Here is an 18,547-nt window from a genome sequence, read left to right on the forward strand (position 1 = left end):
AAATTGAGGATTACCTCTAGCCCTTAATAATCGGTACCAAGGACAAGATAATTACTTGAACAACCTAAGCATAATCTGCTATGCTTTTTGAAGCACCAGGTTTAGTTTTGTCCTCCTTGCCTTACTAATTAATCACTATCAGAGAATATTACATGATAGCTGTCTTTGCCATTGCAACTATTTTAGTTTATTTGCAGGTCTTTGAATATATAATTACATTTTACATAATACATAATAAATACATACATAATACATAATAATACATAATACATAATAAAATCACATTTTATTAACATAGTCTGCACTATCTAAAATTGAGAATGTTACAGGAACAAACAGAACATAGAATCATAGGGCTGTAAGGGACCTTAGAGGTCTTCTAGTCCAACCCTTTGCTCAAGGTAGGAGACTTTATCCCAGACAAATGGCTGTCCAGTCTATTTTTGAAAACCTCCAGTGATGAAACACCCACAACTCCAGGAGACAAGCTATTCCATTGATTACTTGTTCTCCCTGACAGAAAATTTCTCTTTATCTCTAGATTGGATCTCCCTTTAACAAGCTTCCACCCATTTCTTCTTGTCCAGCCCTCTGGTGCTTAAGAGACATGTCATCTCTTTAAAAATCCTAAGGATCATGCTGACCGAACTCCTAGAACTACCTTTTGTTTCCAGGATTGCCTCTGAATAGCAATCGATGGAGAACTCGAGCAGTAGGGATACTTTGCCCTCATGGCTCAGTGGCTAAGACGCTGAGCTTGTCTATCTAAAGGTTGGCAGTTCAGCGGTTCGAATCCCTAGTGCCGCATAACTGGATGAGCTCCCGTTACTTGTCTCAGCTTCTGCCAACCTAGCAGTTCAAAAGCATGTAAAAAATGCAAGTAGAAAAATAGGGACCACCTTTGGTGGGAAGGGAACAGCGTTCCATGCGCCTTTGGCGTTTAGTCATGCCGGCCACATGACCACAGAGATGTCTTCAGACAATGCTGGATCTTTGGCTTTGAAACGGAGATGAGCACTGCCCCCTAGAATTGGAAACAACTAGCACATGTGCTAAGGGAACCTTTCATGCTTATGGACTTCCTTGAAAGCATCTGTTTGATCTCTGGTGGGAAGAGAACTCTGGCCCATGTAGGCCTTTGGAGTGATTCTTCATTATTTGTTTCAGGCAAGGTTGGTATGAATTTCAAGTTTTTGATGGCTGATTCAATTTTTTTTCCTTATTCTTCTTTTTAGTTAATCTTCTGGACACAAGCACTTCTCAGAATGAGCTAGGCTGGTTGCCAGATCCTCCAGATTCGGGGGTAAGTAGAAATCACAAAAACTAGAATGCAAACCATCTGTACTGCATTGCAGCATGGAGCTGAATTTTCAGTGGCAGCTAGGAAATCTCTGCTAGAGATTAGTTGGTTTACTTAATGTCAAAGAGAGAGATCTAGCTGCCTATGTTGCTCTGTTGCTTGGATCCTAGAAAGGGCAAAGTAGCTAGAGAAATCTGACAAATGAGGGTCAATAGAAGCTAATAAAGGCCTTAGAAAAGTTGAATAGGGATTGAAAAGACAGTAAAGGATGTGATGTGGGGCTAGCCTGAAATTTTAAATGATTTTAAAAGGGGATACTCCAGAAGAAAAACAAGGCCAAGATTTAGAAGGGAAGAGGCATGGGCAGAAGGATCTATCTGTCACCAAGAATCTCCTGTTTTTTAACACTTCCTTTCGAGAGGCAAACATTTTTTTTTTTGCTGAACATCTTATTGATTTCAGTGTAATTTTGTTAATGCACATTACTTTCTGTGCGATGTACTAATATGTGAGATAATCCATAGATTGTTTCTTGGAGAGATTTTGCTGATTTTTTGATAGTCATTTCTTGTTCTTTTCCTTCTTATGTTGTTTTTCTTTTTTTCTTTTTTCTTTTGGTCCCTTCCTATCTAGCTTTGCTTGCTGATTTATTTTTTATCCAATTTCAACAACAGGAGTAGGATATAAAGGCACAAGGCCGTTTATGTACTATGTATTAACTGATCAAGCTTTACTGCTTAGTGCAAAATCTCTGATGAGATTTCCTAATTCTGCAGTATTTAAGACGTTTTCCCAAATAAAACTCTTGATCAGATCATAGTCACTCTCTCTGTCTCTGTCTTTGTCTCTGTCTGTCTGTCTGTCTCTCTGTCTCTCTCTGTCTCTCCCTCCCTCCCTTCCCCTCATCTTTCTCTCTCTTCCTTTATGGCTTTGTAGAAGACTACCTTGCTGTACTTTGGAATTCATTGGAATGCACTGTACATTTCAGTTGCCTCTGGGGAACTGTCACACATGTCAGCTTTTTTGATCTTCCTGTGGTGCTTTAAATATTCGGAATTTCTACCATTTGCTGCCTCCAGTTAATGTGAGAATTTCTCCCTTCCCCCATCCATACAAAAGAATGCTTTTTTTTTCCATCTTAGGGAAATGAATACTGCTTTACTGTTTTTGTGTTTTTATGTATTTAATAGTTGTATTGTTTTTTCATTTTTAAATTATTTTTGCTGTTCATTTTTTGTTGATTTGGTATCATTTTCTGCACCTTTAATTTTGTAAACAGGTCAGAGGAATGGTAGTGAGATGGGTGGCTATATAAAGTGAATGAATGAATGAATGAATGAATGAATGAGAAAAGGTCTACAGAATTTCCTGAAATCATAATTCCAGAATTTTTAATTGATCAATTTAAGATCTTTTACATTATCCATTTTCATTTTGTGATTATGTACCATTAAACCATATCTAAAATACAGCCAAATGAAAAATAATTAAAAACACGAAACAAGAAGACTAAAATATATTTCAATCCCCTTTCTAACTGTAGTCAGAAGAAGGCTGGTCTTTTCAACAAGAAATTGTTCCATAGTAGAAGGCATGCCATGGAAATGGTGGGATTAACTATTGATGCTAAATGCATCTATAGAATATTTGTTCCTCCCCCATAAAAGGTCTCCTGCTGAATTCTAAGAGGGAGGCATTGGTGCAACTCATTACTAATGGTCCTGCAAGCAATTTGAGATTTCTTTGTATCATCTATAGGCCACAAACAGAACTTTTCACTAATGTGTAAGAGGAAGCCTCTGTTCTTATCCTGCTTGTTTCCATCCCCTCTGATCTTTCTCGGCTCTTGCTCCATTTTTCTTTTTTCCATTTAATCATGTCTGAACCTGGGGCCAGATTTGGCTTTCGCTGGACAAGTCCCTGCAGTTTTCTTGCCAAAGTTTTTCAGAAGTGGTTTGCCATTGTCTGCTTCCCAGCGCTGAGACAAGCTGAGTGACCAGACTGGGCATGCAGATGACTTTGTGCCCAAGGTGGAACCTGAACTCGCAACCTCCCGGTTTCCAGTCTGATACCTTGGTTCCTATACCAAACTGGCTCCCTTGCAGTCTCCTTCTATTTGGATGAAAATTGCACCTTGATCCAAATCCTTTTTGCCCACTAATTCAGCTCCTATTTTCTTTTTTTTAAAAAACCAGTCAGTCGCATTAGTGTTAAGGATGTAATTAAGTTAACTTCTAAGTTACTCCTGTTCCCCATCCAAAATAGGCAGCCGTTATGGTGCAATGACTAAGAGGTTAGACTTGGAGCAAGAAAACTCAACTTCTAGTCCACTCTTAACTATGGAAACTGGATGTCCTTCACCCTTTGCTGTTCTTTCTCAGCCCAACCAAGCTCACAGGCTTGTTATTCTGGAGAGAAAAAAACAGGACTTCCCCTGTGCTTAGATATAAAGTATATTGGATAAAACTTATTTGTAAATTCCTAAGTAAAAATACTTGTAGTTGAGGTTTTTGCAATACTGACTAGGGATGTCTACTAATATTCAATGTTTATTCTATATAGAGAGGCTATGTGATCTTTCTTTGCTTTTTGTGGCTAAATAAGATTGTGATAGTCACCTTTTTTCTTAAGTTGTACTACCACAATGCAAGGACACAAGATGAGTTGAGGCCAAGATAAGGAGGACAAGGGATATGAACTTTGAGAAGGGGGAGAGCAATTTATGGCAGTTATGGCATTCATCCCACAAGGGATTATGTTTAGCATTGCTTTGCTTAGATATAATTTAACACATTTTTCTCCCACTTTGGGGTCCCTTTTGACTAACTAACACAATACAATTGCAAGTTAAGGCCAATGAACAGCAGAAAATGAACATAATACTCAAAAATTATTTACTCATTTATTTACAAATGCTTGTAAGCTGCTCCAATTGAAGCTGAGCCAGAACAGCATACAGTTTCCACCTTCGTAAATTCAGATTAAAAACAAAACATTAAATTTAGAAATATAGGCAATCCATAGTAAAAAAAACAACAACATAGAAAATGGAAACATACAATCAACATGCTGTTCATTAGACTTTCTTCATCAGAAGGAGTAGTCATACTATTCTGGGCCCATGGTCAGATGGTCATGATTTTATGGACTTTCTTAAAACCAAAAGAGTTGTGCCATTCTGATGTCTGGGAGAAAAACTTCCAAATGAGGGTACAACTGAAAATTTATACTTCCATGAACTTTGTAGATAACAATCTCTAAAAAACTGGGAACCCTTGATATAGGGAAAGGAAAAACCATCCCATCTTTGGGATGCCATGAAGAGCTAAGAAGAAATTTCCATATGACTATTTCAGAAAAGATTGTGTTTCTTTTAAGTACCCATTTTATTTCTGATTTAAAGGTGTCCTGAAAAAGGCATTTGCTGAGTGATCTTGTCCCAGGACAAATGAGGGTTGAAATATAATAACATTATATTATATAACAATAACAATAACATTTTAAATGTGAAACAAATAGGCTGTCAAAACTACACCTATGCTTTCAGGTTGGGTTATATTGCTGGTTAGTTAAAGCCATTTTCAAATGAAATTTAATTCCCTGCAATTTTGTGGACATATCTATGTAAAAAAATTTGGCAGCAACATAGAAGTGATTTACTAATGTTCTCTTCTGGCATGACTTTTCAACTTTCTAACATTACAGAACTTGCTGGAGTTTCCTATCCAAGTATTAACCAGGCCTGGCCCTGCTTAGCTTTTGGGTCCAGAGAAGATTGACCACATAGTGTCACCTATTAATAATAATACACCACCTGAATCCATCAAGGTTCCAAAATGTTGTTAAAATGAGCTGTATGCAGAGCATAATATAGTAGCCTCTTGGATTTACAGCAGCTTCTATAATAATGGCAAGACACATGTCTTGTGAATAGGATATCTCATCGCATTGTGGTTAATGAACACTGAACATTCTTTTGTGTCAGGGTACGACTGACAGCTGAACAGGGTCAGAATCCTGAGATTCTTATAATTGCTGGATAGTGCTGCTAGGCAACGGCCCCAACAAATATTGTGCAATGTTCGTCTTTGCCTGTTTCTCTAGTTGAGCCCAAGGCATGTCTCGGTCACAAAGGTTGTCAATTATTTCCTTGAAGTCAAAGATCTACCATCTGTGTCCTGACACCAGTATTTGATACTGCTAGACCTGCATGCTTATTTATATTTCTTCTGACCTTGGCATGTGTAAAGAATAAAAGCCATAACTGTTGGGTAATTCAATGCTGTCCTTTCAAAGTGGAGCCAAGAAGTAATTGCAACATGCTGGCTACCCTGAAGGAAACAGGTTTGGTAGTCTCTGTAGTCTTCCTCCCAGCTTTTAACTGGACTGGAACAGAAGACTGGGAAAGAGAATTTCATTTCTTCCTCTTTTTCCTGCCATGATTCATGTTCCTTTCTCACCCTCTTCATAAAATGGAGGCATTTAAAAGAACTGTGAGGTTTTGCCCTTATTTCTCATGAATGTTAAATGTTTCATAGGACTGAAAAGAGAGTAATTGCTAGAAACTGGGCTATCTTTAGCCATTTCAACAGATGGCATTTGTCCTTATGAACCGTCCTAGCATTATGAGCTTAAGAAGATGTTCACCTGTTCTCCTTCTCCCATCAGAAGGTATGTTTTGCTAGGAACTCAAGGAAACCTTCTGTGCGGTTGCGCCCCAGTTTTGGAATTCTTTCTGAAGGGGACCAAGCTCATCTCCTGTTTGTTATCTTTTGGTTGCAAGCAAAACCCATTTTTATTCAGTATTTAGGCATAACAGTAGCATAACTCCTGAGTCTGTTGGATGCAGTTTACCGGTGCATTTTTGATGGTATTGTTATCATGCTTCATTATTCTACTTTTAAAAATTGGGTCGTTTCCATTTTTTTTTTTTGGTGAAAAGGTGAAGTATACAATGTACAATCATAAAGTGATCTGTCTGTCTTTTTCAGAATACCTTTTCAGCAGTAAACAAAGCATTTAAATGATAAAGAGGGGAGGAAGCACCAAATAATTTTGTGCTGATGCAAGTTTACAAGAAGTCTGCCACAGGTGCAAAGCTGTTAGGAGGTGAAGCTCAGCCACTATATTCCAGTTTCCTAAATTTGTGTTCCTGACAATTGCAGACAAGCTTCGCAGATTAATTAAGAGATGCATTGGGGTTTTTTTTTTTCACTCTACTTACATCCTCATAGGAAACTAATGCATACTTTCTTCCTAATCTGCCCACCATCTTTTTAAGAAGAAAGTTGGAAAGGACCTTGGAGGTCTCCAAGTCCAACCCCCTTCTCAAGCAGGAAACCATTTCAGACAAATGGTTGTCCAAACTCTTCTTAAACATCATCAGTGTTGCATGGCAATTCTGTGCTGTTTTCCACACAATGTGCAGATCTTTGCTTTTCTACAAAAGTGGATGAGAGAAAGAATATGCAGAGAATTTATTTTATTTATTTATTAGTTCGATTTATATGCCGCCCTTCTCCAGAGACTCAGGGCGGCTTACAATGCATTAAGCAATAGCCTTCATACTTTTGTATATACTTGCTTAATAGGGCTTATTGGCTCCCCCTAAGCGGTGTTCTATTTTATACAAAGTCAGCTTATTGCCCCTACAAACCGGGTCCTCATTTTACCTACCTCGAAAGGATGGAAGGCTGAGTCAACCTTGAGCCTGGTGAGAATTGAACTCACAGTAATTGCAGGCAGCTGGCAGCTAAGTGCTACTTTAACAGCAGCAGTTTAGTCTGCTGCGCCACCAGGCTCCTAAATACATACAGTTTCTTTAAACACTCCACAGGATTCCTTGCAGTATCAAAGCCTTTTTTTCCCATGTCACAATGCAGTGGAACACATTTAAATAAATTGAGTGTTGAAACAAGCTTGTGTAGCATTCCCTTAATTCAACCTCAGGCAATCGCCTAGTGCTGGGCTTCCCACATTTTGGCTGCCACATGGTTAATTGCATTTTCCTCCCTTTCTACATTGGTAAATCTCTTCTTCCAGTGGATGGCTTGGCTAATGCTGACATTGTAGATATTGTATATGAGAACAGCGCCATAATTTCTGATTCAATTCAGCTTTTGTAGTCTAAACCTTTGTGGGTCAAAGTGCTGTTAATCATTATAAATAGTCATCTCCGGATGGGAGGACACCTATCAATATATATTTATCCAGAAACATACACTACAATGATCCTTTCATTCATGCCATTCCTTTTCTGAATGCAGAAAGAGAGGAAAAAATCTTCCCTAGAAGCTGAGACCAAGAGAACAAAAAACCCAAGAGGTAGATTTGTGCATGTCAACCTTATGCTGAATATATATTAAAATAGAATGTAATAAAAGGACAAGGTCTAATTGGTGTGGTTGTGACTCATTTCCGGTCCTTAACTACTGTTGATAAGAAGTGTAATGAGATCGGTACACTCATAAAAGTTCTGAGTAACTTTCGGTTGAATTAAAAAAAAATCCAGCCACTATTGTTGAAACCAAAAGCTACCATTTCAAATTTGCCAATGAGTTCCAATTTTTTGAGTGGTTTGATATTATAGTATTTAGATCTCCCTGTTTGGTTCAACTAAATGATGACCATAATGCCTGCAACATAATGTCTTTGAATTCTGTGTGGAAGTTCTCTTTCTCAGTGGTACCCTGGTCAACACTTACACATGTGGTTCACATCACTTTAGAACTGCCTGTCCCCATTAGACGAAGCTGAAATACAGAGCGTTCAGATCTGTCTATTTAGTTCTATATGACAATATGCAGCTCATCTGGATTATTTTCCACTGGAGCATGTGTGTCTCAACACTTCGTTGGTATTAGCTCAGCCCCAGAATCTAACAGGAAATCCAAGGTCCATTCATGGAAGATAGCAGGTTCTTCTGAGCAAATGGAAATTGCATTGTTCCTAGCACTGGACTGCTACTGCTGACTACTCTGAATTTAGGGGTGAGATCCCAGATATGCCGGGAGATATTTTCCTTTGCCCCCATTCATTGCTTAGCAAGCCAAAGATGATCCTGGGAAGCAACCCAGGGAAGAACAAACACCTGTCTATGGAGATTCTCAGCCATCTAGGTCATGGTTCTTCCAAAGATGCTTTTTCAAGAGGCAACTGGACTTTCTGGTTTTTCTTTGAAGACATTCTTCAGCTGAAGAGCTGAAGAAGCTTCTTGGATGAGAAGCAAAACATCTTCAAAGAAAAACAAGAAAGTCCAGTTACCTCTTGAAAAAGCATATTTGGGACTAACAAGCACCTCTCCCTGATTTTTCATTGGCAGAGATTTTGAGGAATGTACATGGAACTGAGCTTCTTATAATTTTTCAGGTGAAATAGAAAGGGGAAGATGTACAAAGCAGCTTTTGGGTCAGGAAAAATGTTTATAGTATATCTTTCTGGGTGTGCATTTCTGAGCTTTGTCTCTTGTAATCAACAATTCCTCTGTCTTATCCAGAGCCTTTAACTTTGACTAAGACACCAAGCAAGATTGCTAGATCATACACTAGAAATCTTGTCTTTAAGAATTTCACACCAATTCTTTTTAACCCTCTGACTGCCCATTGTTTTACAATGTATTACTTTCCTCCTACAACTGCTGTGGATTAAGCATTAAGTCCTTAGTGCTATATTAGGTACTATAAAGGAGGTACTACATGTAGGAGCTCCAGAGAAATAAGCATTCTATCTTCTGTATAATATAGACATGTCCAGCTGGCTCTTTAATCAAGCAGATCAAGACCATAGACCAATCATCAAACCAGATCATCTACTGTATAAGTAAAAAATGTATTCTGTGATTAAGCAGTGATCCCTGATAATGTAAATTGGGAAAATGGGGTTTTCATTTCATGTATCATTGTTTGTCTTGCAGTTAGCAATCCACAGAGAAATATTTGACTTCTGCCCTTCCAACAATGTTGTCTTTTAAACATTGGTGCTTAATATTGCTGTTTTACAAGCTAGTTTACAGGTAGTCCTCAACTTACGACTGTAATTGAGCTTGTAATTACAGTTGTAAATCATGACAGTCATTAAGCAGGTCATCATGTGACTGTGCCTGATTTTACTTTATGTGGTGGTCATTGAGTAAACACTTTGATTAAGTAGAAGTAAACACCTATTTCTCACACACACAAAAAGGTCAGAAATTACAGTCACATGACTGAGGGATACTACAAATGACTGTAAATACGGGCTAGTTACCAGATGTCCATAGTGTGGCCAGATGACTGCAGGAAGAAGGTGTAGCTGTTAGAACTTCGTATGGGGTAAAGTATCTTGGGGGGGGAGAGTCTATTGTAACTTCAACCAATTGTAGGTTGAGGATTACCTGAACTTTAATATCTGTTCTATGTAAACGGCAAAAAGCATTGTCAAAGATACGATGCTTAACTTCCCTCTATTTTCCAAGCTAGTATATGTGCTGTCAAAGCAAGTACAAGATGGTGATGATTATTAAAGATAAAATGTTAAGCATGTAGAAGGGTAAGTCTTCTAAAGAAGAATTAGCCTGGCTTCTGCAAAGGAAGGTCCTAGTCCATTAATCACCTAGAGTTTTTGAGATTATCAGGAAGCTTCAGGCACCAGGAAGAACGCAAGAAAGAATGATTTGGATGGGTATTAAAACAGAAAATGGTTCAGTGCAAGAAAATATATAATTATGCATATTGGGGCAAACGTATTTGTGTGTGTGTGAGAGAGAGAGAGAGAGAGAGAGCGGGAGGGAGGAAAGGAAGGAGAGAGAAGTGTCACAATTGTGTGATCACAGCCTCACTAATATACATAACTAGAAACAATGTTGATAAATTCAGGTTTTTTACTTCTCTTTTTATATTCTCGCCGAGTTGTTCTTGAGGGGAAAATAGGAGGACAGTCTGTTGGATATGTTCGCTGCCTTGCATTATTTATAAAAATAAGAAAAATGGGATATAAATAAATGAAAATGAAAAAAAAATGAAAAGGTCTATTTATGTATGTATTTATTTATACCCTGTCTTTATTATTGTGATGGAAGGAAGTTTTAGATTTGAAAAGGGCTAATTTGTCAAATTCAATGTTACTCATCTTTCTGGTTCTTTTCTCCAGTCAATTTATTCTATCTACCTATTAGTTTGCTGTTTTGTCTAGGTAAAAATTTATATGAATTTTCTTTTTATTTTGAACATAGATTTTATTTTGAACATAGATTTTCTGTTTATTTTGAACATAGATAACTTTGCAAGTGATTGTTCCTGGTGTATTTTGTTTTCACTTCTCTATATGATATATAGATTTGGGGAAATCTGCTACTGTAGTATGTATTTTTGTACAAACTTTTGACTCATCCCAACCCACCTCACATGGTGGTGGTTGTGGAGAAAATAGGAGGCAGGAGTACAGAATTAGATATATTCATTACTTTGAGTTGACCAAATATGCTTTTAAAAGGCAGGATAAATATTGAATAATAACAATAACAACTGCAAAGTTGATCACAGGTTTTGGAAAACTGAAGGTAGCTGCACATATATGCAAGTTGGTTTACATACTGTACAGGAAGTGCAAATTAGCTAAATCTGCATTAAGCTAAACAAATTATTCTCACATCCCCTGTTAGGTCTGGGGAGATTTCAACTTCTTGAGATAGGAAAAAACAGAGAGCCTTTGTTATACTCTAATGTATTTACTGGGGGAGGGGACCCTAACACGATTGTTCCTTTGCATTGAGTTTTCCGACATTGCTTGTGTCCCCCTGCTGGTTAAACATATATTTCCAATTACTGTTTTGCAAAGACTGTGAGGGAAAACTGTGGGTAGGGGGTCCACACATATACACTTTTACAATGGATTTGCCAGCCAGTGAATACTGGAATACATTCCTGCATCCCACAGGTCTTAATTCTATATGAAGTGTAATGTGATTAGAGATCTATATAGTGAAAACAAGATCCACAGAGGAGAAGCATAATGCACAGCTTTATTCCAATTAATTATCAGTGAAGTCTGCATATATTTTGCTGAAATCTTCCATATTCTTCTGTGGATGAAGTTGAATTATATGTTGTGACCGAAGCCACAGTACAGTAAAATATGTAAAAAATATATATATGTAGGAGTGTTCAAGAATCTAATATCTAGTTTGGTGAGCAAGTGGCTACATGATGTCCGAGTCTTGATCACAACTTGTGGCCCTGTCACAGAGGGTGACAACATGGAACAAGAGGAATGACATCTGGGAGGTATATACCATCATGATGGTATATACATTATGTATATACCATCCATATACCTTAGATGGTATATACCATCTAAGGTGATCCAATATAGTCACCTTTGCATAGCAAAGATCATGGACTAAGATCCAGTCTCCTTAAGTAACTCCCCTAATAACATTCCTGTTATGCATGCAGGTTTAATCACTACTTCCTCTTCTGTTTCTTTCCTTCATCTTATTCAGCCATTAACTATTAACAGTTTTTCAGAGCAATTGTGTTGGGCAGGCCACCAAACATCTCAGCAAGCCTTTAATTTAGGACCCTCCTGGTGTGAACTGATCATACAAAAGTAATTGGCTGATTGGCAGTTTCAAAGGGGGGGGCACATGCATGCCTGCATGAGAAAACTTGCTCCCAGCTTGTCACATTTAAATGCAAATATTTGGTCCCCTGGTTCATTTTTCCAAGGAACAATTGCCTGGACAAGCTTTGGGAGATGTTGATGTGGAACACAGGGCTTACTGCAGCTGGCAGTTAGTATAGAATGACTTATTAGTTATTCCAACCATACCATGCTGTTGTAGGCATTGCTGAAATGTAAGGAATTGTATAAAAATAGTAAGATGAAGAGGGACTTCATCCAAGGAACTTACAATCAAAAAAGAATATAGGCAGACAGAACTGCATTTTTTAATAATGTGCCACAGTGAGTATCTTGATGCATTAGTGAGAAACTGCACATATGATCTTCTATCCTAAATTAAGGAAGAAGGATCCTAGAAGACAGACCAGCTTCCTTCAGCCTACATAAATTCACTTACACATGGGGTGGTGGTGGATGTAATTCCTAGAATCACACATTCACCAATGACTATTTCAGATGCCCTTCACAAAAACATATTTTCCAAATTTCTGTCTTTTCTGACTATCCATACAGCTTGTTATACTAGCAACCCATTCCTTTCCTTTTCCTTGAAAAATTTGTTCAAAGTTCCTTGAGGTTTATGGATTAGTTGGCAAACAAAGATTTCCAAATCCATATTCGCTAAGAGAACATTATGGGGCAAGGAGTGGTTCATAGGAAAGTCATTGTAAATGGGACAGAGAATATGACTCTAGCACTTCTGCCTAGATAGCTTCCCTCTCTTTTCACTTCTGCAAAACTTACAGTCTCTGAACTCAGCGGGGGGATGGGGGGGTGGGGGGTTAAAAGGGGTTTTTTATGTTTAAAAGTGCAAGGGGGCAATTGTAGGGGAGAATCAGGAGGCAATGAATGAGGGGATGAAAGACTTCCTGCCCATTGATTCTCAGTTTCCTCAGACCATTAGCATTTCAAGGAAAGCAAGGCATTGTGGAGCCTTGTTCCCCCCCTAGGACATTATTAGCAAATTTTCTGCAAAGGGTTTTTGTCAAAGAAACAGAAAAGAAAGTTGACAGCTACTTGTCTCTGATCAAATGCAGGAGTACTTTAATTTGTGTGGCCTCTGACTCTAGGCGGAATATATGTATGTGAAGTTGGAAAAGGGTATCTTCAAGGTTCTGCATATAGGGCCAACATTACTATGGAAAGAGTTAGAACATGTCAGAACATAGTCTCCTCAGGCCTTCAGTAGAAAAATGTTACTATTTCAATCTGGCCCATTTTCTGCCAAATAAAACATTATCATCAATACCACCACCACCATCATCACTATCATCATTCATATTTTCTTAACTAGTACCTGGAACTGGGCACCAAAGCTTTTTCCTATAAGAAATTTCATTCTTCCAAGAGGCGATCAGACATCCTTTGCAATAAGAAATGTATACATAATGTCCTCGCAGTAGTTAGCATGTATAAAACTAATTCAATATACTCAGAATATCTGATTCAGTAAAATTGAGTGTGAATATTGCAGGTTGAAATAACTCAACTTTTAAAATCAATTTCCTTCTAATAGGAATCATTTTCCAGAATTTTAGAGCATTGCTACCAAATGTAAAAAATGATACAACCTGCTCATTGTATTTCCAACTATTTTTTAAAAAGACTTTTCTATTTTAATTATCAAAACTGGAGTAATATATCTATGCTATGATAAAACATGTATCTCAATTTTCTCTAAGTATAATATTCAGAGTCAGTTGAACATTCTTCTTCCATTGAGATTCCCATTGTTATGTCTCTGTTACTGCATTCAAATTCTGCATCCATTTAATTGTGCAAATTTTGACTTGTTTGGATTCTAAGTTAAACTTTACCATAAAATTATAAATGAAGCCTTAAAATGTTCCATATTGTCTGTTGCAAGATTTTTAAATGTAGTCAGGTTCCACAATATTCTTCCTTGTTTCTATAATTCTTGTAGTGCGGTACTACTAATTTAAAGATATTGAAATCAAGCAGGTAAACTGGACCATTGTGAAATAAATGTTCCAAAACAGTTTTTATCTTCATCTTTAAAATTATTAATGTCATCCAAAGTCACTATTGAGAGATGGGTGGCTATATACAGTAAATCAATATAAATCAAATAAATATTATTGCTAATTAAACATTGCAATCAAAACCAATTATTAACTTTCCACTGAACTAATTTCAATATTGTTTTCCTCATAAAGTATATATTTAATAATGAAGCAGTGGAAGAAGGGAATTTGGACTTAATATTTTGCTGTATTTATTCTAGACATCCCAATAGAAGTCTTCTTATTATGCAAACTTTTATTATATTATTTATTTCTTTTTTTATCAACCCAAAGATATTTGGGCAGACTGTCTGAAAGTCCTGCCCCTTCCCTTGAAGCAGATGGGCCAAAAGAAATACAGTTTATTCTGAGATATACAGTATGTTAAGCAACTAAGTATGGTAATACAATTTAAAAGTTTCAAGCTTTTTGGACCATAAGTAGTTCTGTATTTATTTATGCCAATTGCTTAATATTTTATTTTCAACACAAAGTTAGACTCATTTGAAAAAGAAAATCAAGTCCTGGTGGCATCTTCATTTTAACTGCTGCAGTCCTTCCTAATCATATAGAAATATACCTCCTGCTCTTATGCTTTCCAGCTCAATAAATGTTAGTAAATAAATATTATTTTCATCAGGTCCTTTCTTATATATTTAGTCTCTTTTCAGGGGTGAAATCCAGCAGGTTCTGACAGGTTCTGGAGAACCAGTAGCAGAAATTTTAAGTAGTTCAGAGAACCGGCAAATACCACCTCTGGCTGGCCCAGAGTGGGGAGGGAATGGGGATTTTGCAGTATCCTTCCCCTGCCATGCCTACCAAGCCACACCATGCCCACCAGGCCACAGAACTGGTAGTAAACAAATTTGGATTTCACAACTGCCTCTTTTCCAGTGATGTTAAATTCCACTGAGACATGTAGGTACTGCTTTTCTTCCGCTACCAAATTCCATGTCAGCATTTGAAACTTTTCTTTATTAATCCAATAACCTGACACAAAGGTTCCATATACAATGTTGCTATATACGTTGATTTGGTTCCTTAAGGTAGCTCCCAGTATTTTTACATAATGTGTTGTTGTAAGTATTAATGGGAGTATTTCATTTTCATCCTGTGAAGCAATTTTGAATGAGTCAGATCATTTGTACAACTGACCCAGTCCCAACTACTGTAACTGATGACGGCTCTTTAAGCACTTTGGAAAATATCTTTCCTTATGCTTTTGCTTAAGATCTGTTTTAGGCTGGAGCCTGATCATTGTTTATTTATTACATGTGCATTCATGCTATACAATACTTCCAGTTTACTTCATTGTTTCAACAACTAACTATGGGCCTTTCTTTACTACCACCTAGCTAACATCAGCAGAATACTGTTGGCATGAAGTTTGAAGCCCCTAGTGCTGATTCCTATCTGGTCTTTGATGTCATCTGGCACCCTTCTGAGATAATGGGTGACAGATTCTTTTGAATAATATCAAAAGAAGGGGGAAGCCACTGCTTGAACATCTTTAGTACAGTTAAGGATCACTTAAGGCTGTCTCATTCATGAGTTGGTGATGACATGAAGGCAACATCATAGGATAGGAAAGAAAAGTTGCAGGGCATGTTTGTACTTTGGTTAACTGCAAATCTAGAAGATGCAAGTTTGGACACGGTTTATATAAGGATGAGAGAAAAGGATTGGTCCAAGATGATTTAGCAAACTTTATAGCTAATTGCTTCACAAATTCTTAGCAGTATCGAAATAATGTGCACTTGGAATCCATCCATCCATCCATCCATCCATCCAACCATCCCTATCTCCAGAAAGTGCAGCTGTTCCTTTCTATCTGGTAGGGAAATCCCACCAAAGGAGATGTGAACCAACTGAAGCAGAAAACCTGGCTCCACCAGATGAGCAGAAACCACATCAGCACTATAGACAGGATGTGTCCAGAGAATAGGCTAAGAGCTATGGTCTGAATTGAGTAGTGAGACTGATTAGTTTGTCATCACATTAAGATGCAAGTTTAATAACCTAGTATGTTTTCAGACCATATAATTGTTATTCAGTTTAACTGCTCTAAACATTGACAGCACAGCAGGATTGGCTGCTATGATTCTTTGTACTCTTGGAAAGCTGGAAAGGCTGGTCCTTCAAATAAACAAAACAAACCTCACCCATAGTATTAAAGTTAGGAGACCAAATCAGCAAGTTCTGCAATGCAATTCAGCAGGCTTCTTACTCTAACATCTTACCCAAGTTTCATAGCAAACTCAGAGAACTAATTAATATTTGGAGAGGTGGCTACTTCAACATTCCTCCTCTAAGGTGGTTTCATGCCATATCATCCACTTCCCCAGCCAAGTTAGGAGTTGCCACCTCATGAATTCATGTAATTGATGTGATCCAACAGTAGTTTTGGTTGGACTTGTGCCATTTACAAGGTGGAATTTTTAAACTCTAATGAGAAGTACCAGCTGCAGCCAATTAATTTGAGACTTGCAATGAACATCTATAAACAAGTCTAAAATCATTTGATTCATCCATCATCATCCTTCCTTTGTTAGATTTATACCCCATTTTTTCTTCACCAGCTCAATAACAGCAAATATAGCACTTGTACAATTCTTCACGAGATGATAATCCTGTGCTGTAACTATATACCTCTTACATTACTGAAATTGACTGAAACTGAAGATTTTAAAGTGCTTAGTTTCTTCAAGTTGATTATACATTTTAAAAATGGTGAAAATAAGACAATTTGTACATTTTAAGTAGCACCTAATTGCTTCAAAACAGAAATAAAGCAAACGAAGACTATACCTGTTAACTATTCCCATGCCAATTAATAGAGGACTGTATTTGCCACCTTGCGTTGTGTAATAAATATGTATAAATAAAGGTAGGATCTAAATCAAATGAATACATAAATTGCCACTTCGGTGCATGAATGCCTAGTAGTTTTGAATACTAGTTAATGCTGCTAATGATATTTCCATTTCATGTTTCCATTTATATTTCTGCTTTCTTCCAGGGCCTCATGATAGTATTTTAACACTTCTTCAGTTTTATCCACCAAAACAAAATAGGGTGGGCCACAAGATCTTGACTGGCACACTTAGCCAGTGTGCCTCAGCTTTTGTGGCTGAGAGTAAACTTGAATCTGGGCCTTCTCTTCTAATCCAAAACCCTAATTGCTACACAAATCTGCCTCTCACATCATAGGGCAATATTTTCTGTGTGGTTGTATTTTTGACTTCCTAGTGCCATTGATAGACCTGGGTATTATGCTGACTTTAAGTATAAGTATATGTTTTAATACATACCCATAATGTGCCATTAAAAAAAAAATCCTATGTGGACTGTGAAAAAGGTGAACCTACTTTGAGTCAATTCAAACTTCTGGTGACTACATAAAGGTAAAGGTTCCCCTCGCATATATGTGCTAGTCATTCCTGACTCTAGGGGGCAGTGCTCATCTCCGTTTCAAAGCCGAAGAGCCAGCGCTGTCTGAAGATGTCTCTGTGGTCATGTGGCCGGCATGACTAAATGCTAAAGGTGCACGGAACGCTGTTACCTTCCCTCCGAAGGTGGTCCCTATTTTTCTACTTGCATTTTTATGTGCTTTCAAACTGCTAGGTCAGCAGAAGCTGGGACAAGTAACAGGAGTTCACTCCATTATGCGACGCTAGAGGTTCGAACCACCAAACTGCTGATTTTTTTGATTGACAAGCTCAGCGTCTTAACCACTGAGCCACCACATCCCTTGGTGACTACATAACTACATGCAATTTCTTGGCCATGGTATAGAAATGGTTTGGCCTTGCATTTTGAAGGGTTTTTTTTTACTTTCAGTCCTGCTCAGTGCCCCGCTATTCCTAATGGTTCCTATCCAATTACTCATCCGACCCAACCCAATCTAGCTTCTAAGCCTTAGAAGGTTGACAGGGACTGCCACCTGCTGCTAACCTCCACTGCAAATAATCAGAGCATTTTAAAATACTCATTTAGCAACATCTCAATATCTTTCAAGATACCAAAATAAATGTAAGTGAGACAAGACAGTTGAATGATCAAGGGTTAATTATGAAAACTAAAGGCTACCTTAATATTTGAAATGCTAAGACTCTAGCAGATTCTAGATCAGGATTACATCCTGAGTTTCCAAAACTTGCCAAACTACACATCCCAGAGATCTTACTCAGTAAGTAACATTCAGAGGGCCATCTTAATACTTTCAAAAAAATACATGCCAAATGTGAAGGGCCACTAATTAATGTGTCCTCCCCCGACATAAATGAGTTCTCACTCACTAACCAAGTATTCAGTTGATTAATCTGCCAATTAAACTGATTAAATCTTGTAACCCAATTATCCCTGCACCTAAAATAGCAGCTCTGTTTTTTAATTATGTAAAAGTATTATAATGTTTATACAGCATTTAGCATGTTTAAAGCCTTTCACATCCTAATCTGCATCTCGGAAATGCTTGCCAGAGTTCTATAAGCGGGTTTCATTATTCTTTTATTGCAGATAAAGGGATGAAGGAGATTTAGACCAGAAATTAGAAGAAAACCAC

The 18,547-nt window shown here is 37.6% G+C and overlaps 1 protein-coding gene across 3 annotated transcripts in view; it reads left to right on the forward strand.

Moving 5' to 3' along the window:
• Positions 1 to 18,547, forward strand: part of EPHA1 (EPH receptor A1) — a 74,882-nt gene that overhangs the window by 8,171 nt on the left and 48,164 nt on the right. For all 3 annotated transcript variants that reach the window (XM_034410904.3, XM_034410905.3, XM_087886460.1), the window contains exon 2: positions 1,236 to 1,303. In XM_034410904.3, coding sequence (XP_034266795.2) covers positions 1,236 to 1,303 — 68 coding nt within the window. The remainder of the gene's footprint in view (positions 1 to 1,235; positions 1,304 to 18,547) is intronic.

This window comes from Pantherophis guttatus, chromosome 2, assembly GCF_059756535.1.
Source record: "Pantherophis guttatus breed Tessera chromosome 2, ASM5975653v1, whole genome shotgun sequence".
Taxonomy (NCBI): domain Eukaryota; kingdom Metazoa; phylum Chordata; class Lepidosauria; order Squamata; family Colubridae; genus Pantherophis; species Pantherophis guttatus.